This window comes from Natrix helvetica (genome assembly GCF_964273705.1).
Source record: "Natrix helvetica genome assembly, chromosome: 1".
Taxonomy (NCBI): domain Eukaryota; kingdom Metazoa; phylum Chordata; class Lepidosauria; order Squamata; family Natricidae; genus Natrix; species Natrix helvetica.
In genome coordinates, this window is record NC_138548.1 from 116021866 (window position 1) to 116042766 (window position 20901).

General features: G+C 39.8%; 1 protein-coding gene across 1 annotated transcript in view; it reads right to left on the minus strand.

Moving 5' to 3' along the window:
• Window positions 1-727: 727 nt before the first annotated feature.
• PTDSS2 (phosphatidylserine synthase 2) overlaps window positions 728-20901 on the minus strand; it is a 45127-nt gene continuing 24953 nt past the window's right edge. Inside the window, exons 7-12 of the mRNA XM_081944652.1 lie at window positions 18656-18769; window positions 17338-17456; window positions 16787-16901; window positions 15575-15720; window positions 3701-3886; window positions 728-2714 (exon numbers count right to left, since the gene is read on the minus strand). Of these exons, the coding sequence (XP_081800778.1) occupies window positions 2570-2714; window positions 3701-3886; window positions 15575-15720; window positions 16787-16901; window positions 17338-17456; window positions 18656-18769 (825 nt within the window). The 3' untranslated portion in view covers window positions 728-2569. The remainder of the gene's footprint in view (window positions 2715-3700; window positions 3887-15574; window positions 15721-16786; window positions 16902-17337; window positions 17457-18655; window positions 18770-20901) is intronic.

Here is a 20901-nt window from a genome sequence, read left to right on the forward strand (position 1 = left end):
GTGAAGGCTATATGGGTAATGAGAAATTGTGAATGGGTGGAAGTTTATATTAGCTAGTATCTAGAACAGATCCTGGGAAATAATGGGCATGGAACAAAAAGAAGTAAAAGTTGAATGAAGGAAGAGAAAGTACACATCCAACATGGAAAAGAATGAACAAATAGATTGAATAGAGAATGGCAAAATTTAAAAAAATCTAAGAAGTGCAGTATAGCTTTATATAAGTATACCAATAGTACTTTATAGCTTATATCCAGCAAGAAAATGCATAGAAGATTCCCTTCTCTTTAGCAGGTCATTGAGAAATGTATGAATGTGAGAAACATTTACTGTAGATTTGATTATTTAGAGAACACATGCAATAAAATAAATAGGTTTGAATTATAGAATACTTTGCACAAATGTGGAGTGAAAGCTGGTTGTTGAACATAGTAGTACATTCTATAATAATATGCTATATACTAATATAATAATACAGTATATAATAAAGTATGCATGAGAAAAATAAAGTGCTTAAAAGTGTTTTGGTGTTAAACAGCAAATAAGACAGGTTGAGATTCTGAAAAAGAAAACTGGGACATTTAAAAACAAATACAATGTATGATGGTGAGGTAGAAGAAAAAAAACAATGCAAATTTGACCTGATGGTCATGTGGATATGTAAAACTATCCACATGGGACATGAGAACCACTTCCCTTCCCAAATAAAGTTTGTAACTCAAAAGCATACCAGCAAATACTCTTTTATTACATTTGTTCAATTTGCCATACTATATTTTTAAGACTGTTTCATGAACATAAAGATCAGTATGAAAGTAATGGTTTGAGAGTAAGTCAACTTCAATTTGGAAAACAAAAGTAGCATTTTTCACATACTTCAGTTTTTACACAATTACTTCCTCAACAAAAAAACAAAAGAAAATTATTTTCAAGTTTTTCCCCATTGCACTTGTTACCACCAGAATTACATGAAAGACTTTACAATACAAAATTACAAAGAGGGGCAGAATCTACTAGTACAAAACAGATAGAGACTATGTAAATCTTAAATTGAAATGTACTAGGTGCTCAATGAAGAATTTCAACCTGTGTCTTCTGGTGAACTTTTCAACATTCATTTATATGGATTTTCTTTTCTTTTCCTGAAAGTGTCCTTTGTTTAAGAGGAGAATATTAGTGGCATCCTGGAAACAAGGCAAGGACAGACTTATTTTGCAGTTCAAGTATTATCATAAAAGGGAGCCAAGATCTATGCACTGTGCTTTAAGTAGCGGCACTTTGAGATCATATAGGGAGAAGAGGCAAGTAGAATACAGCATTTTAGCTTATATGCATGTCCAAAGAATAAAACATTTCAAAATAAATTCCAAGTCTAATTATTTGAGATCCAATTACAGTGTTAACATAAAAATCGGTGTTACTGTAAGTTAAATTGACCTAGTTGTTTAAAAATATGAAAGCAATTCAAGATGTTCATAAAACAAACGTTATTTTGAGAGAATGTGACAAGCAAGACAGCTGCTGCTCTTGGTCTAGAAGATGCTTGAGAGATGATAATACACTTCTATCAGCATTTAGTGGCTGACTACGCCCATACCACTTGCCCATAAATCTTCCTGCCTTAATTTCTACAACAGAGATGGGCAACTCCCATCATCCAGCACAGGTAGCCATGCTAGCCGGACTGATGAGAACTGTTTGATAATATCTGAAAGGACACTTGGGCCCATCCCTATTCTAGAAGTTAAAAAAAAATGATTCTGAACATCCATGTCATATATTTTGGTTTATTCGACAGAGGAGCAACACCCAAACACAGTCCTGGCAAGAACAATAAGTATCTCATTTGCAGAAGAATAAAACTAAGGTTCACTTTGATTCATATGACTAAGACTAGGACACATTCCTACCTGCTTTTGCCTTCATTTTCACTATTTGGCTAATCAGCATCCTTTCTAAAGAGATGCCTTTCCTAAAGAGACAGTCGACAAAGAGGTATTTGAGAGTGTAATGTACTAGCCAGTTGTTCAAAGTAAAGCACCTTTATCCAGGCAGCTAAATCCAGGAGTTTCAAAGGCTGGCTGCAGTAGTGTACTGTGCAAATTTTGCAGTTTGTTCTCATACTTCAGTTGCATCCCTCTTTTTTTGTATTGTTAAATGAATCAGAAGAACATGAACATTATCACTATAGCTTAAACTAGTTTCAGCAGAAAACATCAAACTGCTTTTCACAGTGCACCGATTTATTTCATAAAACATGTTCATGATGACCAAAATGGTAACAGTTTTCCAGAATGGGGAGGCTGCATTTGTATCGGTTAAAGCCTTCCCAATCCTCCTTTGTGAGGTGGCGGCACTCACATTTACCACACTTGGTTTGAAGTTCCCCTGTGGAAGGAGCACTACTTCTACAGTTAGTTGTAAACACTTTCCTCAAAAGAGATTAAGTGGCATCTTTTCCAAAAGGATTCTCACACATGAGAAAACATTGAAAATTACAAAATGAGGGAGGGTTAAACTTGCAAATCAAGACAATCAACCCTCTTAGCCCTTCACCGATTAATCAGGATCAAAGTTTTTTCTCTCTTAGTTTATTCTTCAGGTACTCATTTACAGGTACAGATTGTCCATCACCATTGCTTAAATACTTATCCTTTCCAAATTTATGTTCTTGCTTTTGCCTTCTTATCTCTTTATACCGTAAGGTGATGTCACTGAAACAAACAAAAAACAAGAATTGTTTCTTTTACTTAAAAAAAAAAGCAATAAACCTCTGTAGTTCATTTCTCTAAAACAATTGTAAACTAAGTTTTGAGAATATCAAGCACCTGTTAATTCTGTTTAAAAAGTGTTATACATTTTAATCAGCTTTCCAAATAAACAAACTGGGAGATGATCCACTGTCAAACCCCACCCCACCCCCAACTCTTTGGATACTTAATGCAAAGCAGAAATGTCTGGGCAGCACTTCAGATCTGATCTCCAAAAAGTATTTCAGGGCATGCGGGAGAATGAATGTAGCATCTCTCTGCAATACCTTTAAGCAACTATATCTTTTCCTGGAATCCAGTGCTGCTACATGATCCCAATGAAAGGGTTATAACCCAAAAAATATGTTTATGTGGCACATTGAAACTGAATCCAAAGCAAGTAATCCTGCAGCTCTCCTTTCTCTGAGATGGGGAGCAAAAAATGGCCTAGCCAGATGTAATGCATTCTGCCAAACAGAACCTCATAACCTAGGGTATGCTATGAGATATCTTTCTGTCCCATTTCTCTACTTCGATAAGAAAGAGCAAGAAATCTTCTAGATAAATTTCATTTGGGGGATTAGTTTAGTATATTAACTCTTTCTCTCCTCTTCCTTGGATCTAGTCACCTTACTGATGAGATGGGCGGCATATACATTTAATAAATAAATAAATACAATCTAAGGGGAACAGACTGTTTGCTTCTTTCAGAATTATAGGGTAACTAGTGTTATAATTAAGGCTTTATTAAAAGTCTTTGATCAAAGGGTTACCTAGCTATCAACAAGAAAGTCAGTTTCTATTAGTGAGTCTCCCAACTTTGGTGTCTTGAAAATATGGGTGCTTGTTCATGTGTTCAATAACTTTTATCATAGTATTTTAAAATTCCCATACAAACAACCTAAAGATTACAGGCCCAGCTAGACAGTCAAGAATCAAATTTTGCTTACTGAATGAAAAAACGCCAAACTGTCCACGCAAGCACAAGCATGATTCCAAGGATCCAACATTGAGTAATGTAGAAAGGGAGCGATAGTGTTAAAGTGTATGGATCATATTTTACCACTATAAGGAACTCTGTAGCTGTAATAGTAGCAACCAGCCAAGCTTGCTGACCCAACTTCTTATGGAATTTCCTGCAATAAAACAAAAGTAGTAGCATATAGGTACAAGACATATCTGTACCCAAAATATTATTCACGAGGAAAATCCAGAACATGCATTATCTTGAAAATTTGCTGCTTAAATTGAATTACTCCAGTTAATATTTTCAGTAATATTATAAAAACGTTATTTTGAGATGCTTCTCTACACTATACCCAGGAAGCATAGCTTCAGAAGCAATTGCTTTTCAGACAGACTCTCGTGTGCCCCAAAATCAGAAGCTGAAATAGGTGATCTTTGGGAATAGTCTATATCCTAGTAAAAGATTTGATGGAGTGGATTACAGTCCACAAAACGTTACCCCATAAATAACAATAAATGTCTATCATACAAATATTGATCAGCATGGTAACCCACATTTCTATGTTGATAAAACTACATGTCATGTACATACAGTATGGTACAGTAAATAAACCATGTTAGTGTTTAATTTACAATGGACATTTTATTCCCCAAAGCATTCCAAAACAATAAGTCAACAACAAGCTGATCTGTTACTTGGTCAAGATGTCTGGACAGCCGATACGGCTTCCCCTACAACAGCTGTCTCCAACCTTTCCAGCTTGGCAGCCTGGCAGGGGGAGAGAGAGAGAGAGATGATTCCCTGTGAGTGACAGGGGTGTACGCGTGAGCACAGGCAGCTCCAATTGCCGAAGCAGCAGGTGCGCATACTGCTCATACCAAAGCAGCTTTTCACACAAGCGCAATCACCTGTTGCTTACGCAAGTGGAGCTGCACGCATCCTCACCCAATGCTTGTGCAGCCCGGTTCTAAAGTGGAACCAGGCTGCACAAGTAGCCTGGTAGTGGGCTGGGGTTGGGGACCCCTGCTCTAAAAATCTGTATGCTTCTGTGTTTCTGGTTTCTTGGATGAGTTCTGGGGCAAGAGGGACAATGCTAGGAAGACTGAGCAGGATATGTATATACTTCATATCAGGGATGTTGGTGAAGGAAGGAAGCAGGGAGGGGAGAAACTGCAAAGATCTATCTGTGGACAGTGTGCTGGTGCAGCAGCTTACAGATAGGTAGGCTGGGAAGATGCCAGCCTACCTATCAGAAGTTTGAATAGAAAGGTATGATTAATGGGGGTGGGAGGGTGGGGAAAGGGTGCTGAAAAGTTTGAACAGATATATATATGCTGGCTGATATATTCTGGAATAACAGCATTGGGAATTTCTTTTCCCCAGCCTGGCTTCTGGCCCATCCTGTACTTCTTTGCTGACAACAGCTGAACAGTTGAAAAAAAAGAAGAAGCAATAACTTTCCTAAAGTTAGACGAGGGAGTGATGCTACATGGAGGACTGTTTCTAAATGCCTCTGGCCAATGTCTCAGAAAAGGAAGGAAGGAAGGAAAGACATAGAGGTGGGTGAGGATTTAACGACAGGTTCCACAGATGCTCCCTCTTGAACAATCTGTTACACAATGGTACCTAAGTAGTTATTGTTAATTGGTTCCCGGAAGCGCAATGAGTACTAAACAAACCATGCGTATGATCAAGAATAATGTAGTGTGTCATAAGGGAGCTGATGCTAAGAAGTTCAAGATTGTGCGATGAGTACCAAACGAACGATGGTTACTGGGACAAAATGTCCATGTCAAAATGCGTTGAATACCAAATTTGATGAGTTTCAAAGCTGTTTAGTATAAAGGTACCACTGTATTCACTGTGCTGCAATATTATTACATTAATACTTTAGCTTTTTAATAAAGAAGAGAAAATACAGCAATTTTGCATAGTTAATTATAAATAAAGAATTTAGGCAGATCATTTTGCTATGCCTACAAGGCAGGCTTATACGGCGAATTCTGAAGTAACATCTCTAACAAAATTCTTAAAATTTTCAGTGCCTGTTTTTAAATCTAGTACCTATTAGTTTTTCCATACTGTATCTTGTTTCGGCTGTTTTAAACCAACACCCTGGAAAAATCTACATGAGGGAATGCTGGAAACAATAGCAACTGCTACAGAAAGGAATGTCAATCCTATAGCTCTTTAATCTATTTCCTAGTGCTAAGAATCCTACTGAACTGCATTTTTACATTTCACCAAATATGACCTTGTATTCTGTATCACCAAACCAAATACAGTAAAACCTTCAGAGTTGACCACCTCCCTAAGTTGACCTAATCTCCATAGACTATTATCACTCTTATTCCAGCAGCTATGTTCCACATAGAAACCAAGACACAGGCTGCACAAAGGTATGACCTATTGACATTCCTTTACAAACCTTCCTTAAACAATCACCAGAGCCCATCCAGAATAGGTAAAGCCAAGGCCTTGAGCCTCTTTCTTGTACATTTTGTACATTTTAAAAAAATGGTTTGAAGAAGAGAAAAAACCCAAATGATAGGAGTCGGAGGTACCGTTTTGCGGTGGTTTGGCTCCTACCTCTCCGACCGGAGGCAATGTGTGTTGACAGGGGGACAGAGGTCGACCCCGAGGCCACTCACTTGTGGAGTGCCACAGGGGTCGGTCCTCTCGCCTCTCCTGTTCAACACATATGTGAAGCCGCTGGGTGAGATCATCCGTGGTTTTGGGGTTGAGTATCACCTCTACGCTGATGATACTCAGCTGTATATTTCAACTCCAAACCACCCCAACGAGGCTGTCGAAGTGATGTCCCGGTGTTTGGAGGCCATCGGGGTCTGGATGGGGGACAACAGACTTAAACTCAACCCCTCCAAGACTGAGTGGCTGTGGCTACCGGCACCTCGGTTCAGCCAGCTGATCCCATCGCTGGCCATAGGGGGCGAACAATTGCCCCCTGTGGAACGGGCGCGCAATTTGGGCGTCCTCCTTGATGCCCGGCTGTCAATGGATGACCATGTGGCAGCCGTGGCAAGGGGGGCGTTCCACCAGGTTCGCCTGGTGCGCCAATTGCGCCCCCTACTGGACCGGGATGCCCTACACACGGTCACTCATGCGCTGGTGACGTCCCGCCTGGATTACTGCAACGCTCTCTACATGGGGCTGCCCTTGGGATGCGCCCGGAGACTGCAGTTAGTCCAGAACGCAGCCGCGCGGGCTGTGATGGGGAGTACGAGGTACTCCCACGTAACACCTCTCCTGCGCGAGCTGCACTGGCTGCCTGTGGTTTTCCGGGTGCGTTTCAAGGTGCTGATTACCATCTTTAAAGCGCTCCATGGCACGGGACCTAGTTACTTGCGGGATCGCATCCTCCCACATACATCCCTGCGGCCAATACGCTCACACAGGGAGGGACTTCTCCTGGTGCCGTCCACTAGGCAATGCCAGCGGGCGACACCGAGGAGTAGGGCCTTCTCTGTGATGGGCCCAACCCTCTGGAATGACCTCCCCCCCGACATTAGAACCACTTCTGACCTCCGCTCCTTCCGGCAAAAACTGAAGACCCACCTGTTCCGATTAGCAGGCCTGGCATAATTCAACTGTCCCTCCTGGCAAATGTGTTATATCTGGTTATTTTAGGGGTTTTTTAATTTACTGTATTTGTTTTTAGGGGTTTGAATTTATCTTATATCTGCTTTGTACAGTTCTTTTAACTGCTTTTTAACCTCCTCCATGTCAATTGTCAACTGTACATATTTAATTTTATTGTATTTTGTTATATTTTGTATGAACTGTACACCGCCCCGAGTCCCTTTCAGGAGAGGGGGCGGTCTAGAAGCATTAAATATTATTATTATATTATATTATTATTATTATTATTATTATTATTATTATTATTATTATTATTATTATTATTATTATTATTATTATTATTATTATTATTATTATTATTATTATTATTCAAATTTCCCCTTAAAAACATCAGTACCCCACTTCCAAAATGACCCCTGGCCCATAGCCCTCAATATATCATGCAAAATGTGCATAGTGGTGTATCTGAGTATCTGAAATTCTCTTAGTAGGTGGAGACATCATCCAGGCATGGGTATGACTCTGTCAGGATCCAATCCGACTGGGTCTACAAGCATTATAGACATGCCCACGAGGCTCCTCCTGCCCAGCTTAGACTCAGTCGATCCTTCAATTAGCTGTGTCTGTGTATCTCTCCTTGCTAAATAATTCGATTTTAAACTAAATTCTAGCTAAAACTTTCCAAATTTCTTCTAATTGGCTCTCTTTTAAATTTAATTCAATTGGCTCTGGTTTCTTTCGCTTTGGAGGCTTCGTAGCCTCTAAGGGGCACTTGCCTCGTTCTCGCTTGGCTCTAATCATCGCAGGGAATGCTAACGGCTAGCCTACGAGGTTTTTACCTCAGGCTCTGCTAATTCGCCGATTGCTGCTGCCATGCTGCCCGAAAAGCTGATTGCTGCAGCCGTGCTGCCAGAACACCTTGCGATCATCTCGATCTCGCCGGCTGAGGACTCTTCAAAATGCGGAAGCCACCCCAAAGATGCTTGAACGCAGAGCGTTTCGTACGCCGCCGCTCTTGTCGCCTCAGCAGCATTCCTCCTTTTGGCCTCAAACGGCTCTTTCTGCTTGGGCGTTCATCCTCTGGCACCAAGGGATTTGTCAGGCGGCAAATTCTGTTGAGTATTTAGCCGCCTTGTCAGTTCGCTCCCTCAGCCCTTCCTCAGGGTCCTATCTACTCGGGTGGCCATTTTGTTTGGGCGGGAAGCCTGCGGTGGCCATTTTAGGTGCTCTCCTCAACCGTGAGTAATGCCAACCGACGAGACCATTATTACACAGCGGGTGATCCATCTTCTCCGGCCATTATTTCTCCTCCAGTCCCCTCTGAGCCTAGGAGCAAAAAGAGAACCACTGCTTCTCAGCCACCTACAGCCAAGCCTGCTAAGGCCCCTAAGACTGTTCCACCTCAGGAGGCCCCAAGCGTAGCTACCCCTGGTTCCGACCGTGACAAGTCCTCCGATTCTGCTCCACGAAAGTCCACTTCTAAGGCCCAGCATTGCACTGCTCCCATCTCTGCCCCACTGGTTTCTCCTCAAATAATGATCAATCCTACTGAAGATCTCTCCACTGATACTGATGGGGATATCTCCACTCCTGCTTCTCCCTTAAACCCTGAGAATGGGATTGGGTTTCAAGCGGAGTATGATTCCGAAGGCGATGGTAGTGTTACTCCAAACATAGATGTGGGTTCTCCTTCCCCCAGAACTATTACTGTCAACCCTAATGATATGGCTGACATCATAGCAGTGGTTATTGAACGAGGCATTGCTGCAGGCCTTCAACATCGGGGTCCTGCTACTGCCACCCTCAGTGTTCTACTTCTAATAAATTAAACAAGGGCCACTCTTCCCGTTCTCAAGGGGCGGCTTCTGGAAGTACTTCTCAGCCTTCTGCTGCTGAACCTGAGGAACAGGTAACCCGTGATTCCGATCTTTCGGATGATGAGGACTTGACACCGGCCCCTTCAGCCTTAATGGTCCTATTCAAACCTGCCTTGTTTCGCTCCCTCTTGTTCAAGGCCAAAAAGGTCTTTGGCATTCCGGCCTCAAAACCATCCTCAACTGCTGAGGTTGACAAGTCTGACACCACAGATCCACTCTTTTCGTGGCCACTGTCGAAAAGGATATGGTTCCTTCCCCAAAGCTGTTCTTGGAAGTAATTCAAAATCAATGGGCATCTCCGGGGGGGGGGGACTCCTCCCTTCTACTCTGGACAAACAATTATACCATGTCAGTCCAGAGCTCTCTAAGCTTTTGGAAGTCCCTTCCATCGACTTTCCTGTGGTTTCTTTTCGTCACCCAATGCAGCCACTAATGCTCCAGAGGACGCTCTCCATCCTGAGGACAAACGCTTTGAACAGTCATTGGTTAAGGGTCATCAGTCTGCCGTATGGGCGGTCCGGGCCATCTCTTCTGCTTCTTTTTTCAACAGGGTGGCCCTCCGTTGGCTGAAGCAGATGCAGGACAGAATTCCTCCTGCTGATTCCCGTTCTCATCAGGACATCAACAAGCTCAAAGCAGCAATGGAATACGCTGCCAATGCCTCTCTAGATTTGGCTCCCTTCTCCTCCAAGTCATCAGTCACCAGAAGACGTCTTCTATGGTTGAAACAATGGCAAGCAGAGGCCAGAGCGAAGTGGCGTTTGGCTTCTTCTCCTTTTTCTCCTGGTCTTCTCTTTGGCCTGCCTTTGGAACCTCTCTTAGTAGAGTCCAAGGACAAGCAAAAGGTGCTTCCTTCTACCAGCAAAATAGATTCTAAACCCTCTTCTTTTTCCATAGGTCATCTTTTAGAGGGACGAACGGGGGATTTGCCTACCCCCGTCCTCAACGCCAGGCTCCCCCAAGACAGGGCCCTCCGTTTCAGGACAGATCCAACATTAATTCCCAGCAGTTCTCCTACAAAAAGCCTTTCAAGGGCAGCTCCAACCGTTCCTTCCGAAAGCAGAAGTAATCCTATCAGGAACCCCCCAGTTGGGGGCCGTATTTCAGCTTTCACCGATCATTGGGACGACATCACCAATGATGACTGGATCAGGCGTACCATCCAATTTGGCCTGGCCCTGGAGTTTCTCTCTAGTCCCCTGCAGACTTTCGTATTATGTCCGGTCTCTAGGGACATTACCAAAAGACATCTGGTTGAACTCGCAATCAGCCATCTCGTCTACATTGAGGCCATTGAGGAGGTGCCCCCTGACCAACACAGGCAGGGTTTTATTCCCATCTTTTCATAGTGCCTAAGGGGTTGGAGGGCAATCCTCGACCTCAAATTTCTGAACAAATTTACAGTTTACAGGAGGTTTAAAATGCACTCTCTGCTATCCATCTTGGAGAGCATTCGGCCTAATGACCTCCTCTCCTCGGTGGATCTCACAGAGGCGTACCTCCATATCCCTATTCTTTCAGATCACAGGAAATTCCTCCATTTCTCCTATGCAGGGAATCATTTTCAATACTGTGCCCTTCCCTTTGGTTTGTCCTCTGCCCCGAGAGTCTTCACCAAAATCCTTGCTGTGCTGGCTGCCCATCTTAGAACTATGCATGTTAGAATTCTGTTACCTTGATGATATTTTGATACTGTCCAGGTCCCTGCACCAGGCACACAGAGACGTCCAGATCACTCTTCAGACTCTAGAAGAACATGGCTTCCTGGTCAACTTGAAGAAAAGTCATCTGCAGCCCACGACTCGCCTCACACACCTGGGGGGAGTGATAGACACCTCCCTGGAACAGGTCTTCTTATCACCAGAACGGCAGGTGAGCATTCACGATCTGGTCTCATCCATCAGAGGCCAGCCGAAGGTTCCGCTCATGTACCTGTCACAACTTCTGGGAAAAATGGTGTCCACCTTCAACATCGTTCCGTGGGCCAGATTCCAGTGGCCAGCTCCAATGGTTTCTGCAACCATATCAGAAGGCAGACTGCAGTTGCTCGATGCACAAGGTTCGTCTAACCTCAGAGGTAAGCCAGTCCCTTCGCTGGTGGCTCTCCCCTGCCTTGGAACAGGGCTCTCTATTTCGCGACCCCCCCATGCATCACTCTAATCACGGATGCGAGTCTGCAAGGCTGGAGAGCTCACATTCTGTCGCACACAACCCAAGGCCTTTGGTCACGCTCCGACCAAAGGAACAGTATCAACTGGTTGGAGCTGAAAGCTGTCCTTCTGGCTCTTCTTCAATTCGAACATCTTGTGGCCAATGCGCACGTGCGCATCCTTATGAACAATACCACTGCCAAGGCACACATAAACCGGAAAGGGGGGACGAGATCCCGATGCCTAATGACCTTGTCTTCCCAACTGGAGTCCTGGGCAGAGACCCACCTATTGTCTCTCTGGGATGAGCACATCTCGGGGGTCCAGAACTCCCAGGCAGACGACCTCAACCACATGCATATAGACCCGGCAGAGTGGAGCCTGCATTAGGGAATCTTTTAACAACTGACTGTCAGGTACGGCCTTCCGGTTCTCAATCTCTTCGCTTCCCAGGGCAACAATCAAATGCCAAGGTACTTTACGCGCTATGCAACTCCAGGGGCGGAGGGCTTAGACGGTCTGAAGTGCGAGTGGCCTCTCGGCCTTCTGTATGCTTTTCCTCCGACCTCTCTCATACAGCGGGTAATACGGAAAATGCTGATGGAGGAGGCAGAACTGATCCTGATCGCTTCTCGGTGGCCTCGCAGACCCTGTTTTGTCGATCTGCTGAACCTCTCAGTAGCTCCACCATGGCAATTTCCTCAGTTTCCCTCTCTGCTCCTTCAAGGGTCGTTCCAGGATCCCAACCTTCCTTGGTTACGACTAACCGCCTGGAGATTGAGCGGGAGGCTCTGAGGACTGCCAATCTTTCCACTGAAGTTATTCACACAATTCAAGCCTCTAGGTGCTCTTCTACTAACCACATTTACGATGCCACTTGGATACAGTTCTCTGGTGCCATAGAAAGGTCATTGCTCCTTTACAGTCTTCTATCCCTCATATTCTCCAGTTCCTTAACAGGGGATAGATCTAGGACTCTCACCAAACACTCTCCGTCACCAGGTTGTGGCCCTGTCCTCCGTCCTCTCACTGACTTCCACTCAGCCCCTTTCTCATGACCTATGTTCCCTCTAAGCTGTGCGGGTGCGCGGCCGCGCAGGTGGCAACAAAACACAATTGGTAATTTATTCATAACTTGCTAATATCACTGCAGACTATTGGATAGTAAGGGGGAAAGTATAAAGCATATAAAGTAATTCATAGTATGGAAAATGTGGATAGAGGGAAGTTTTGATCCTTTTCCCATAGAGAGTCATCCATTGAACTTGAATACAAGTAGTCCTCAACTTACAACAGTTCACTTAATGACTAGTTACATCAGCACTGAAAAAAGTGACTTACGGCTGTTCTTCACACTTATGATCATTGCAGCATCCCCCTGGCCACATGATCAAAATTTGGATCTTTGGCAACTGCCTCATATTTATGATGGTTGCAGTGTCCTGGGGTCACCTTTTGCAACCTTCTGCCAAGCAAAGTCAGTAGGAAAGTCAGATTGACTTAACAACCAGGTTACTGATTTAACCGCAGTGATTCACTTAACTGTATGTAGCAAGAAAGGTTTTAAAATGGGGCAAAACTCACTTAACAAATGTCTCACTTAGCAATAGAAACTTTGGGCTCAATTAGGGTCGTAGATTAAGGACTACCTCTATAGGGAGATTTCTTTACTTAATGTATATTTACATGGTAGAATTGAGTTTCAAATAACACTGATTTCGTTGTCTTGGGTGACATCTATGAAAAAAATTCAGGTGCTCAGGCATGAAAATGTGCTGCTCAAACACTATACTTTTCCGCTCACACTGAAAAAAAATTAGAGGGAACATTGCTCATGACCCACTTATCCGTCGCTTCTTGAGAGGTACCACAAACATCAATCCACCAACAATACACAGGTTCCCGACTTGTGATGTCTCCAAAGTCCTGGACTCTTTAACTCAGACTCCTTTTGAGCCTTTACATTCTGTATCTTTATATGATTTGACTTTAAAAGTGGTTTTTCTTGTAGCAATAACCTCCGAGCTGGTGCCATTGTCCATCAGACAAGATTTATGCATCTTTCATCCAGATAAGGTCATCCTCTGCCTTGATCCAGTTTTTGTACCTAAGGTAAATTCTGTATTCCACAGAGCCCAGGAACTGGTGCTTCCCGATTTTTGCCCCCAACCATCTCATCGGCTGGAGCGTAAGTGGCATTACCTTGATGTATGTCGTGCTCTACATGTTTATATTAAACAAATTGCCGTTTTCAGGCGCTCTGAGGCTCTTTTCATGAAGTTCCAGCCGGGAGGTAAGAAAGGCTCCAAGGCCTCTTCTTCTGACATTGATTGTTGGGTATGAGCTGCTATTTCGAGGGCCTATTCTGTCCTCTCTCTGCATGTTCCACCCAACATCACGGCACACTCCACCACAGCGCGGCCACCTCTGCTGCCTGATCATCTCAAGCTTCATTGGAGGAGATCTGCTGAGCAGCCACATGGACTTTTATTTCTCCGTTTATCTGCCATTACAAGCTCGATAGATATGCCTCAGCTGACGCTTCATTCGGACGGCGCGTGTTGCAGTGAGTGGTTTCTGATTAAGATTATTAAATTCTATTCAGGACCCTCCCGATAGGACAGATTGGGCTTTGGTATGCCCCATGCCTGGATGATGTCTCCACCTACTAGGAGAATGGGTGTTGGTTACTTAATAATCTGAGACTGTTTACACAGTGGTCTACAAGTCACGCCTTCGTCTAATCTGGGTAGAAGGAGCCTCGTGGGCGTGTCTTTAATGCTTGTAGACCCAGTCGGATTGGATCCTGACAGAGTCATACCCATGCCTGGATGATGTCTCCACCGTCCTGAGAAAGGGCGTATCAGGTAAGTAACCAATGACCAATTTGCAGAGCATTCAATGAGCATTTTAGCATCTAAAAGTAGTCCTTTATTTAAAAGAAGTTACATAAATCTTTAAGCCGTCTAACAGAATGGTTTGCTAGAGTAGAGGGGGGAAAAATCTTCATTAATCTTTGAAAATACACAGAAACAGAAATATGCCTTTATGTATGTTTTATAAAGGAACAATTCTGTAGACAGTTTGCTTTTAACTTCCTCCTACTAAGAAGTGTAGGACTAAGAAGATTCTTATGTTTGTGAAGAAATTGAAACTTTAGTGGAACTGGGAAATACTGACAGTAGTCACTTTCTCAGTAATAAAAAGAAAATAGGACATTGTTACATATGGGATCGTTTGGGGGGATCTTTTCCCTTTGATCTCCATATCTTCTATTGGCAAAGAATGGCAATTCAGTGAATCAGTAATGAGGGGTTGGGGATTGATGAAGCTTCCCTTTTTCAACCTTATGCCATGTGTTTGAACAGAGGGCAAAGAATAAGAGAGTCTTTTTCAACTCAAACACAAGGACCGAAAAATGGACCAGAATACTGAGGAGAGAAGTGAGATCTTTTCTTAGTTTGAAGCAAGAAGTATATTCCATATCAGTAGGTCCAAAATGAGGGGTCAGGGAATGGTATAAATGTCATTGCTCAATATCCTGAAATCCAACTAAAGTAATCATTTTTAGCCATTCTTCCCTGCTCTGGGAATGAAAGACCAACAAGTGATCCCCATAAGATATTGGAATCCTAGATACTAAACACAGACATTTCTCTGATAGTCAGAGGTAAGACAGTATGCTGAAAAGTTGTGGGGCCAACCAGTTTGCTTCATTATCACCAAACTTAAAACAAAATTACAACAAAACAAAAGATGGATCCAATTAGATGGACCTGGGTTCTAGTATTTGATAAGCAAAGCAAGCAGAAATAACAAATAGTAAGCAGGCAGCTGTTTACTTTATGCATTGCTTAGTGAGGCCATACTGCTGTAAAATATGAATACTGTAAAGTCCCTTTATAGTGCCAGAAAACCAAGGTTATAAAAATATTTAGGGTAAATCCAGATTTAACAACATCCTCAAGCTAAGACATTGCTTTTAAAATTCTCTCCAACATTTTCCTATGCAAAAATTTATTGCATTCCAATTAGTCTGAAGTAATGTAATAAAGCACAAATGTTAGTTTGTCAAGCATTATATGTCTGATCCTGGAAAAAAGTATGCTTTCTCTTGAAATAACAGATGGATTCATTCACTATTTTGGTGAATAATATTTCTCAACAATTTGCAGGAAACATCCCCAGTTCTAAACATAAGGCAACTGAGTTTAAAGAGAAATAACTTACGGATCATCCATGAAATCATATATCTCTCTCATGGCTACTCCTCCCACATTCACATAAAAGACAAGTCGCAGCAGTACCAAGTAGTGTTCTGGAGGCATCCACAGGACAAATTTCAAGTAAAATGTATTCAACTCTGCCAATAAAAACTGACACATACCATTCAATCACTTAGGAGATTTCCTGTTATTTGATATGTCACAATTCTTCAAAGTGTATAAATTTGAACGTATGAAATGTCTTGCCAACGAAATACTATCAAAGTTAACAATCTTAACAATTTTTAAAAATAAAGCTGTTAATGATTAATGATAATTAATCATTATCATCTGCATTTTCTTGGGATGCTGCTATTTCCCTATTCTCATTTATTACACAAAGGAAATTTGATAAAATGACCAGGTACTTCAATGTCTAAATGAGATGTGGTTGTCCATGCAGCAATTACTGATATTCTATATTCAAAATTATGGAAGTGAATTGTTAGAAAAAACATAATTATTCAGTACAAAGTTACAAACTCAAAACCTCAGAGTGATTTTAACCTCCCAATCATACCATTTTTAGACGACCACTTCTTTCATATAAATTCAGAAGATCAAACTTTTAAACAAATGTATTCAAACAGTAAAGTCAGATTATCATTCAAGATGACCAATTTTGACAAATGTAGGAAAAATGTTCTTTACTTCCTTTCTTTTTCCCCATACATGTTTGTATTTGATCAGAGAACACCAAGCACATTCTTGTCTCTAACTACAGAGTCAGAATTACCTTTTCTTCCCTAACAGTTGTCCTACTTAAGTTCTACCAATTATGTGCATATGTGAATGAATTGCTTTTGATGGAGAGGGTTTCCCCTTCCTGTGGTCTGTATTATCAGGGAATCATTTGCTTACAGTATAATAAATGCTGAAATAAAATGTGTTTGTTGCATGTGAATACTCATCCCTTAACCTAAACAATTTATATATCATTTAGTATTTATATACTCTTCTAAATTAAATGGGACCGTTGTGGCCTCTTCCTTCCTTCCTTTTCTTTATTTTGCTCTTAGCATGAAAGCAGGAATTCTGGGAGATAAATTGTATTTTGATTATATCAAATTTAAGGAGTCTGTGGGAAAAAGCAAGAAATCTGTTTACAGTATTTTGAAAAATAAAAGAAAACTATTTGAAATACTTATATTAGTTCATTGAAAGAAATTATCCTTACAATAAAAATAATACCACACACTGCTAGCCATCTGCGAAGGCTGGATGCTGGCTTCCACTCAAATTTAACCCAATTGTATGGTGTGAATTGAAAGGCAATTCTCTTCATTTTACCTCTAGAGGGGAAATTAAAAATATTTCATGTTATTTTTTTAAAAAAACTTTCTATTAAATAAAATGTGATTAACAAAAACACTGAAAATAGCATGAATAACATAAACCCAGAAGTAATGAAGGAACTAAAAACAAAACAACAAAAAACGTTTGAGAGTATATAGAAGTATTTTTGTAATTTAAGAAATAAAACAATACTTTATACAACTATGTTCGATATTTCTACCCTAAACGGCATTTTATAAATGGTAATAATCCATCATTAACCAATTATTTTATTTCACAAACATACCATTTCATAATATTTATGGAACTTATAATTATTAATTTATCCTAAGTTAAAACTATTTAATCTTAATGTAGGATTCATTAGCATTAAAGGTGATATAAGATTTGCATTTTTCTGTCTTAAATGTAAAATTTTGTAACTAAACATACTTATATGTGGGAATATTCCAAAGTCCTTGCCATTTATATGTTTTCAAAGAAAGCCATCCCAATGTCTTCATTCCGCAGTAAATGCCAAGTCCATTGCATAAGATTACATCCATAATCCACTACAAATAATAATAATACATAACTGTGACTATAGCAATGACACTGCAGTTTCTATACATAATATGCATACACCACACACACACACACACACACCTTATAAAATACTAAATAGCACTTTAAAATAGCAATTATATATAACCAATATTTTGGCAAAACAGACAGCTTCTTAGCCCATAATGTGATTTCATCTATTGAATTATCATGTTATCTTCTGAACAGAAAATGATAAAATAATTCCATCCTACTCATTTTTCACTTTTCAATCCATTAATCGGTTTGTTATTTTCTAAATTACCAGCTAGGATATATATCCTCAATTTTTAGTTATGAAATTTGGGTTGGTCTGACACTTTTTTCTAAATATTTCTTTTTATCAAGGCATATAATCTGTTGTCTCCTTAGACTTACACATTTCACTTCATCTTTGATTCTTTCCTTGCTGATTTTTTGTTCAGTTCAGAATGCATCATTTAACAAAAATAAAACTTTTATTTATAAATGTCATTATTATTGTTATTATTAACAAAGAATGACTAGCGCAAGATCTCCAGCTGGTTTTGTGTCTAAGGTGGCAGTAGAATTCAGATGCCTTAACCACTACAGTAGTCCTTGACTTATGACCATTTGTTTAAGAATAGTTCAAAGTTATGACATTGCTAAAAAAAGGTGATTTATGACGGGTCCTTGAAATTATGACCATTGCATCACCTTTGTAGTCATGCTATTGTGATTTTCAAAACTTCCCAGGTGGTTTTCAACCAGCAAAATCAATGGGAGAAGGTGGATTCATTTAACAATTGCAATATTTAATGACCAGATAATTTTCTTAATAAGTATGGTGACTAACTTAATCGCCATGAAAAAAAAATAGTTGTCAAGAGCCAATCATATCTGGTCATTTGATGACATAGGTGTGACTGAAATTCTGATCCCAATTGTGATCTTAAACTGGTTCTCAGGTTCATGTGTACTTGTATTTAATATAACATTGGAAATAATAAAAGAAACTGCCGATCATTTTCATGAATCCGAGGATATCAGAGTTGATTGCTAGATGGTCTCTAGAAAGAAGAGTCTATAAACATTACTCCTACTAAAGTTATTCATATTTAATAAGTAACTGTGAAGTGAGTTTTTGAAAAAATGAATTTGCATCACTATATGCCAAATAATTTTAAAGAGAGTATTCAATACTTACATGATCCCACCAACATTCACTGAAATTTGGAAGCTGATGTTCTAGACTGTACTCCAGAAACTCAAACATTACACTGATAATCATGCACATCCACCAATCCCGAATCATTAGTGTCTAAGCAAATTATGAAAGAAGAAAGTTATTCTGCAGATCAGTCCAAATTTGCATTACCCAATATTGAAGAAAAAATAAGAAAAAAAAAATCTCACTGACATTTAACAAGTGAATAGGAATGGTAAATGCTTACCACGGTTTTCAAACATTATATATCTGCATTAATTTATAATATTTTAAAATAAAGAACAATATTCATTCTTATGTGCAATGCAAAATATCATTTAATAAATTTACTAAGCAATTTCCTTGCCAATGTTTTTTGAATGCTACTTTCCCTAATTATTTGCATTTTTATATGCATGGTTTTGATTACAAAATCCAAAGGATAGTAGTATTCTGATTCACGTATTAAGTGAAGAAGCATAAATTAAGAAAACTAATGTTAAAATGTGAATCGAATTATTTTTTTCTCCAGCTCTGTTTATAATATATTGGAGACAGAACACCAACCAGTAGTCCTTTGAAGATGTTCTAGACATCAGGAACAAAGGCTCTCAAAAACATCCGCAGCACAAAATATTGAGTTTACTTTCAAGCAGGAACTCAGAATTACTCTCTAAATTCCAAGAATCACTCTGGACAAACAGTCCTATGAGAAGAAACTTGGTTTCTGTTTTTCTATTTTGAATAAAAATGAAAATAAAATTCTACCACTGCCCATGCATATATTATAAAACTCAAAGTGAATAAAGCATGAGGCTTGTCTTTCTGCTTAATTAGAAGCAATTGCTCTTGATAAATATTATTAAGTGCTGAGAAACGTAATTGGTGCTTTCTGCTACACAAACACAAGGTATCTTCCGCATGGGCAATTATTATAAAAACAAAGTTATTTTGCCATGTGTTGTTGAAGCCTACAGCTGAATTATAATGTATACCTTTGTAGCAGAACACAAACCTGAACCATCTTATCTGTTCACCAATGAATAGTTGGGTTATGATTCCATCCTGATTCCCTTTATACAGTGTATATTTTTCTGAATTGTCTGATTATTTTCTTCCATCTCTAGTTAAATACAATATTTGTAAATGAATATTTTCTACTTGAATTGCATTTTTCGCTGAGTGTTTAAAATGACAAAGTAATGTTCTTTGCATAGATTTTAAAAAAAATATGAAATGAATATTCTTAATGACTTAGGTAGAAGTGCAAATTTTCCAAAGAGCTGACTGTTCTACGAGTCCAATAAAATAGTATGTAACAACACTACAACAGTAGTATTTCTAATATCAAAAGCAATTTAATAATGAAGGAGTTGGAATAATGAGGATGTAATATAAAGTTTCCTGTATTCTAATAAATGATATTTTAGGTGAAAGAATGTTGTTTGATAGTGAAATGTCAATCCAACATCCCAATAAGAACACATGCATCACTTTTCATAAATACAGAATTATGCAAGCATTCAAATCAATGAACTGTGGACACCTGAACACAAATTATACGCATGTTGAACATAGCATAACCTTTGAACATTACTCATGCAGAGTTACTAAACAAGAACTTTCCAGAATTATGCTGAAATCAAATACTTAAGATATAATTTCTGATGGTCAATTATTGATAGATAAAATATAGGGCAATAGGAATATGTCAATTTTACTGCAGAATGCACACTACAATGTAGTACTTTCAAATAGTAGCATAAAATGTTAGCTTAAAAGTAGAAAAATGACTTCTTATGCCGACATTCTCAAACTAACACTCCAAATACATTTTCCAGCTGCATGAAATGCCTGAAATTATTAGCTAACTAAAGGTGAAAAATGTTTGCTTCAGGTTTCTATCAAAATGATGCATTTCAACTACAGTCTAGAAAACCCATGGGAAGGATTACGACTTTAAAATTGGCCTCAAGTAATATCAATTCCAATTGCAAAGCAGAACAAAGGTTACTTTCTCAGTATTTATTGTATGTGTAAACACTATTTTTAAAAAATTAAGGTAGTGAAAGGAGGTCTAAATAGTGTTTTCAAAATTCATCTCTATAGGATTGTACTCAATTGAACTGACAGACACATTCAGGTAGTTCTTGAATTATGAGCACAATTGAGCCCAAAATTTACGTTGCTAAGCAAGATAATTAAGTGAGTTTTGTCCCATTTTACAACCTTTCTTGCCACAGTTG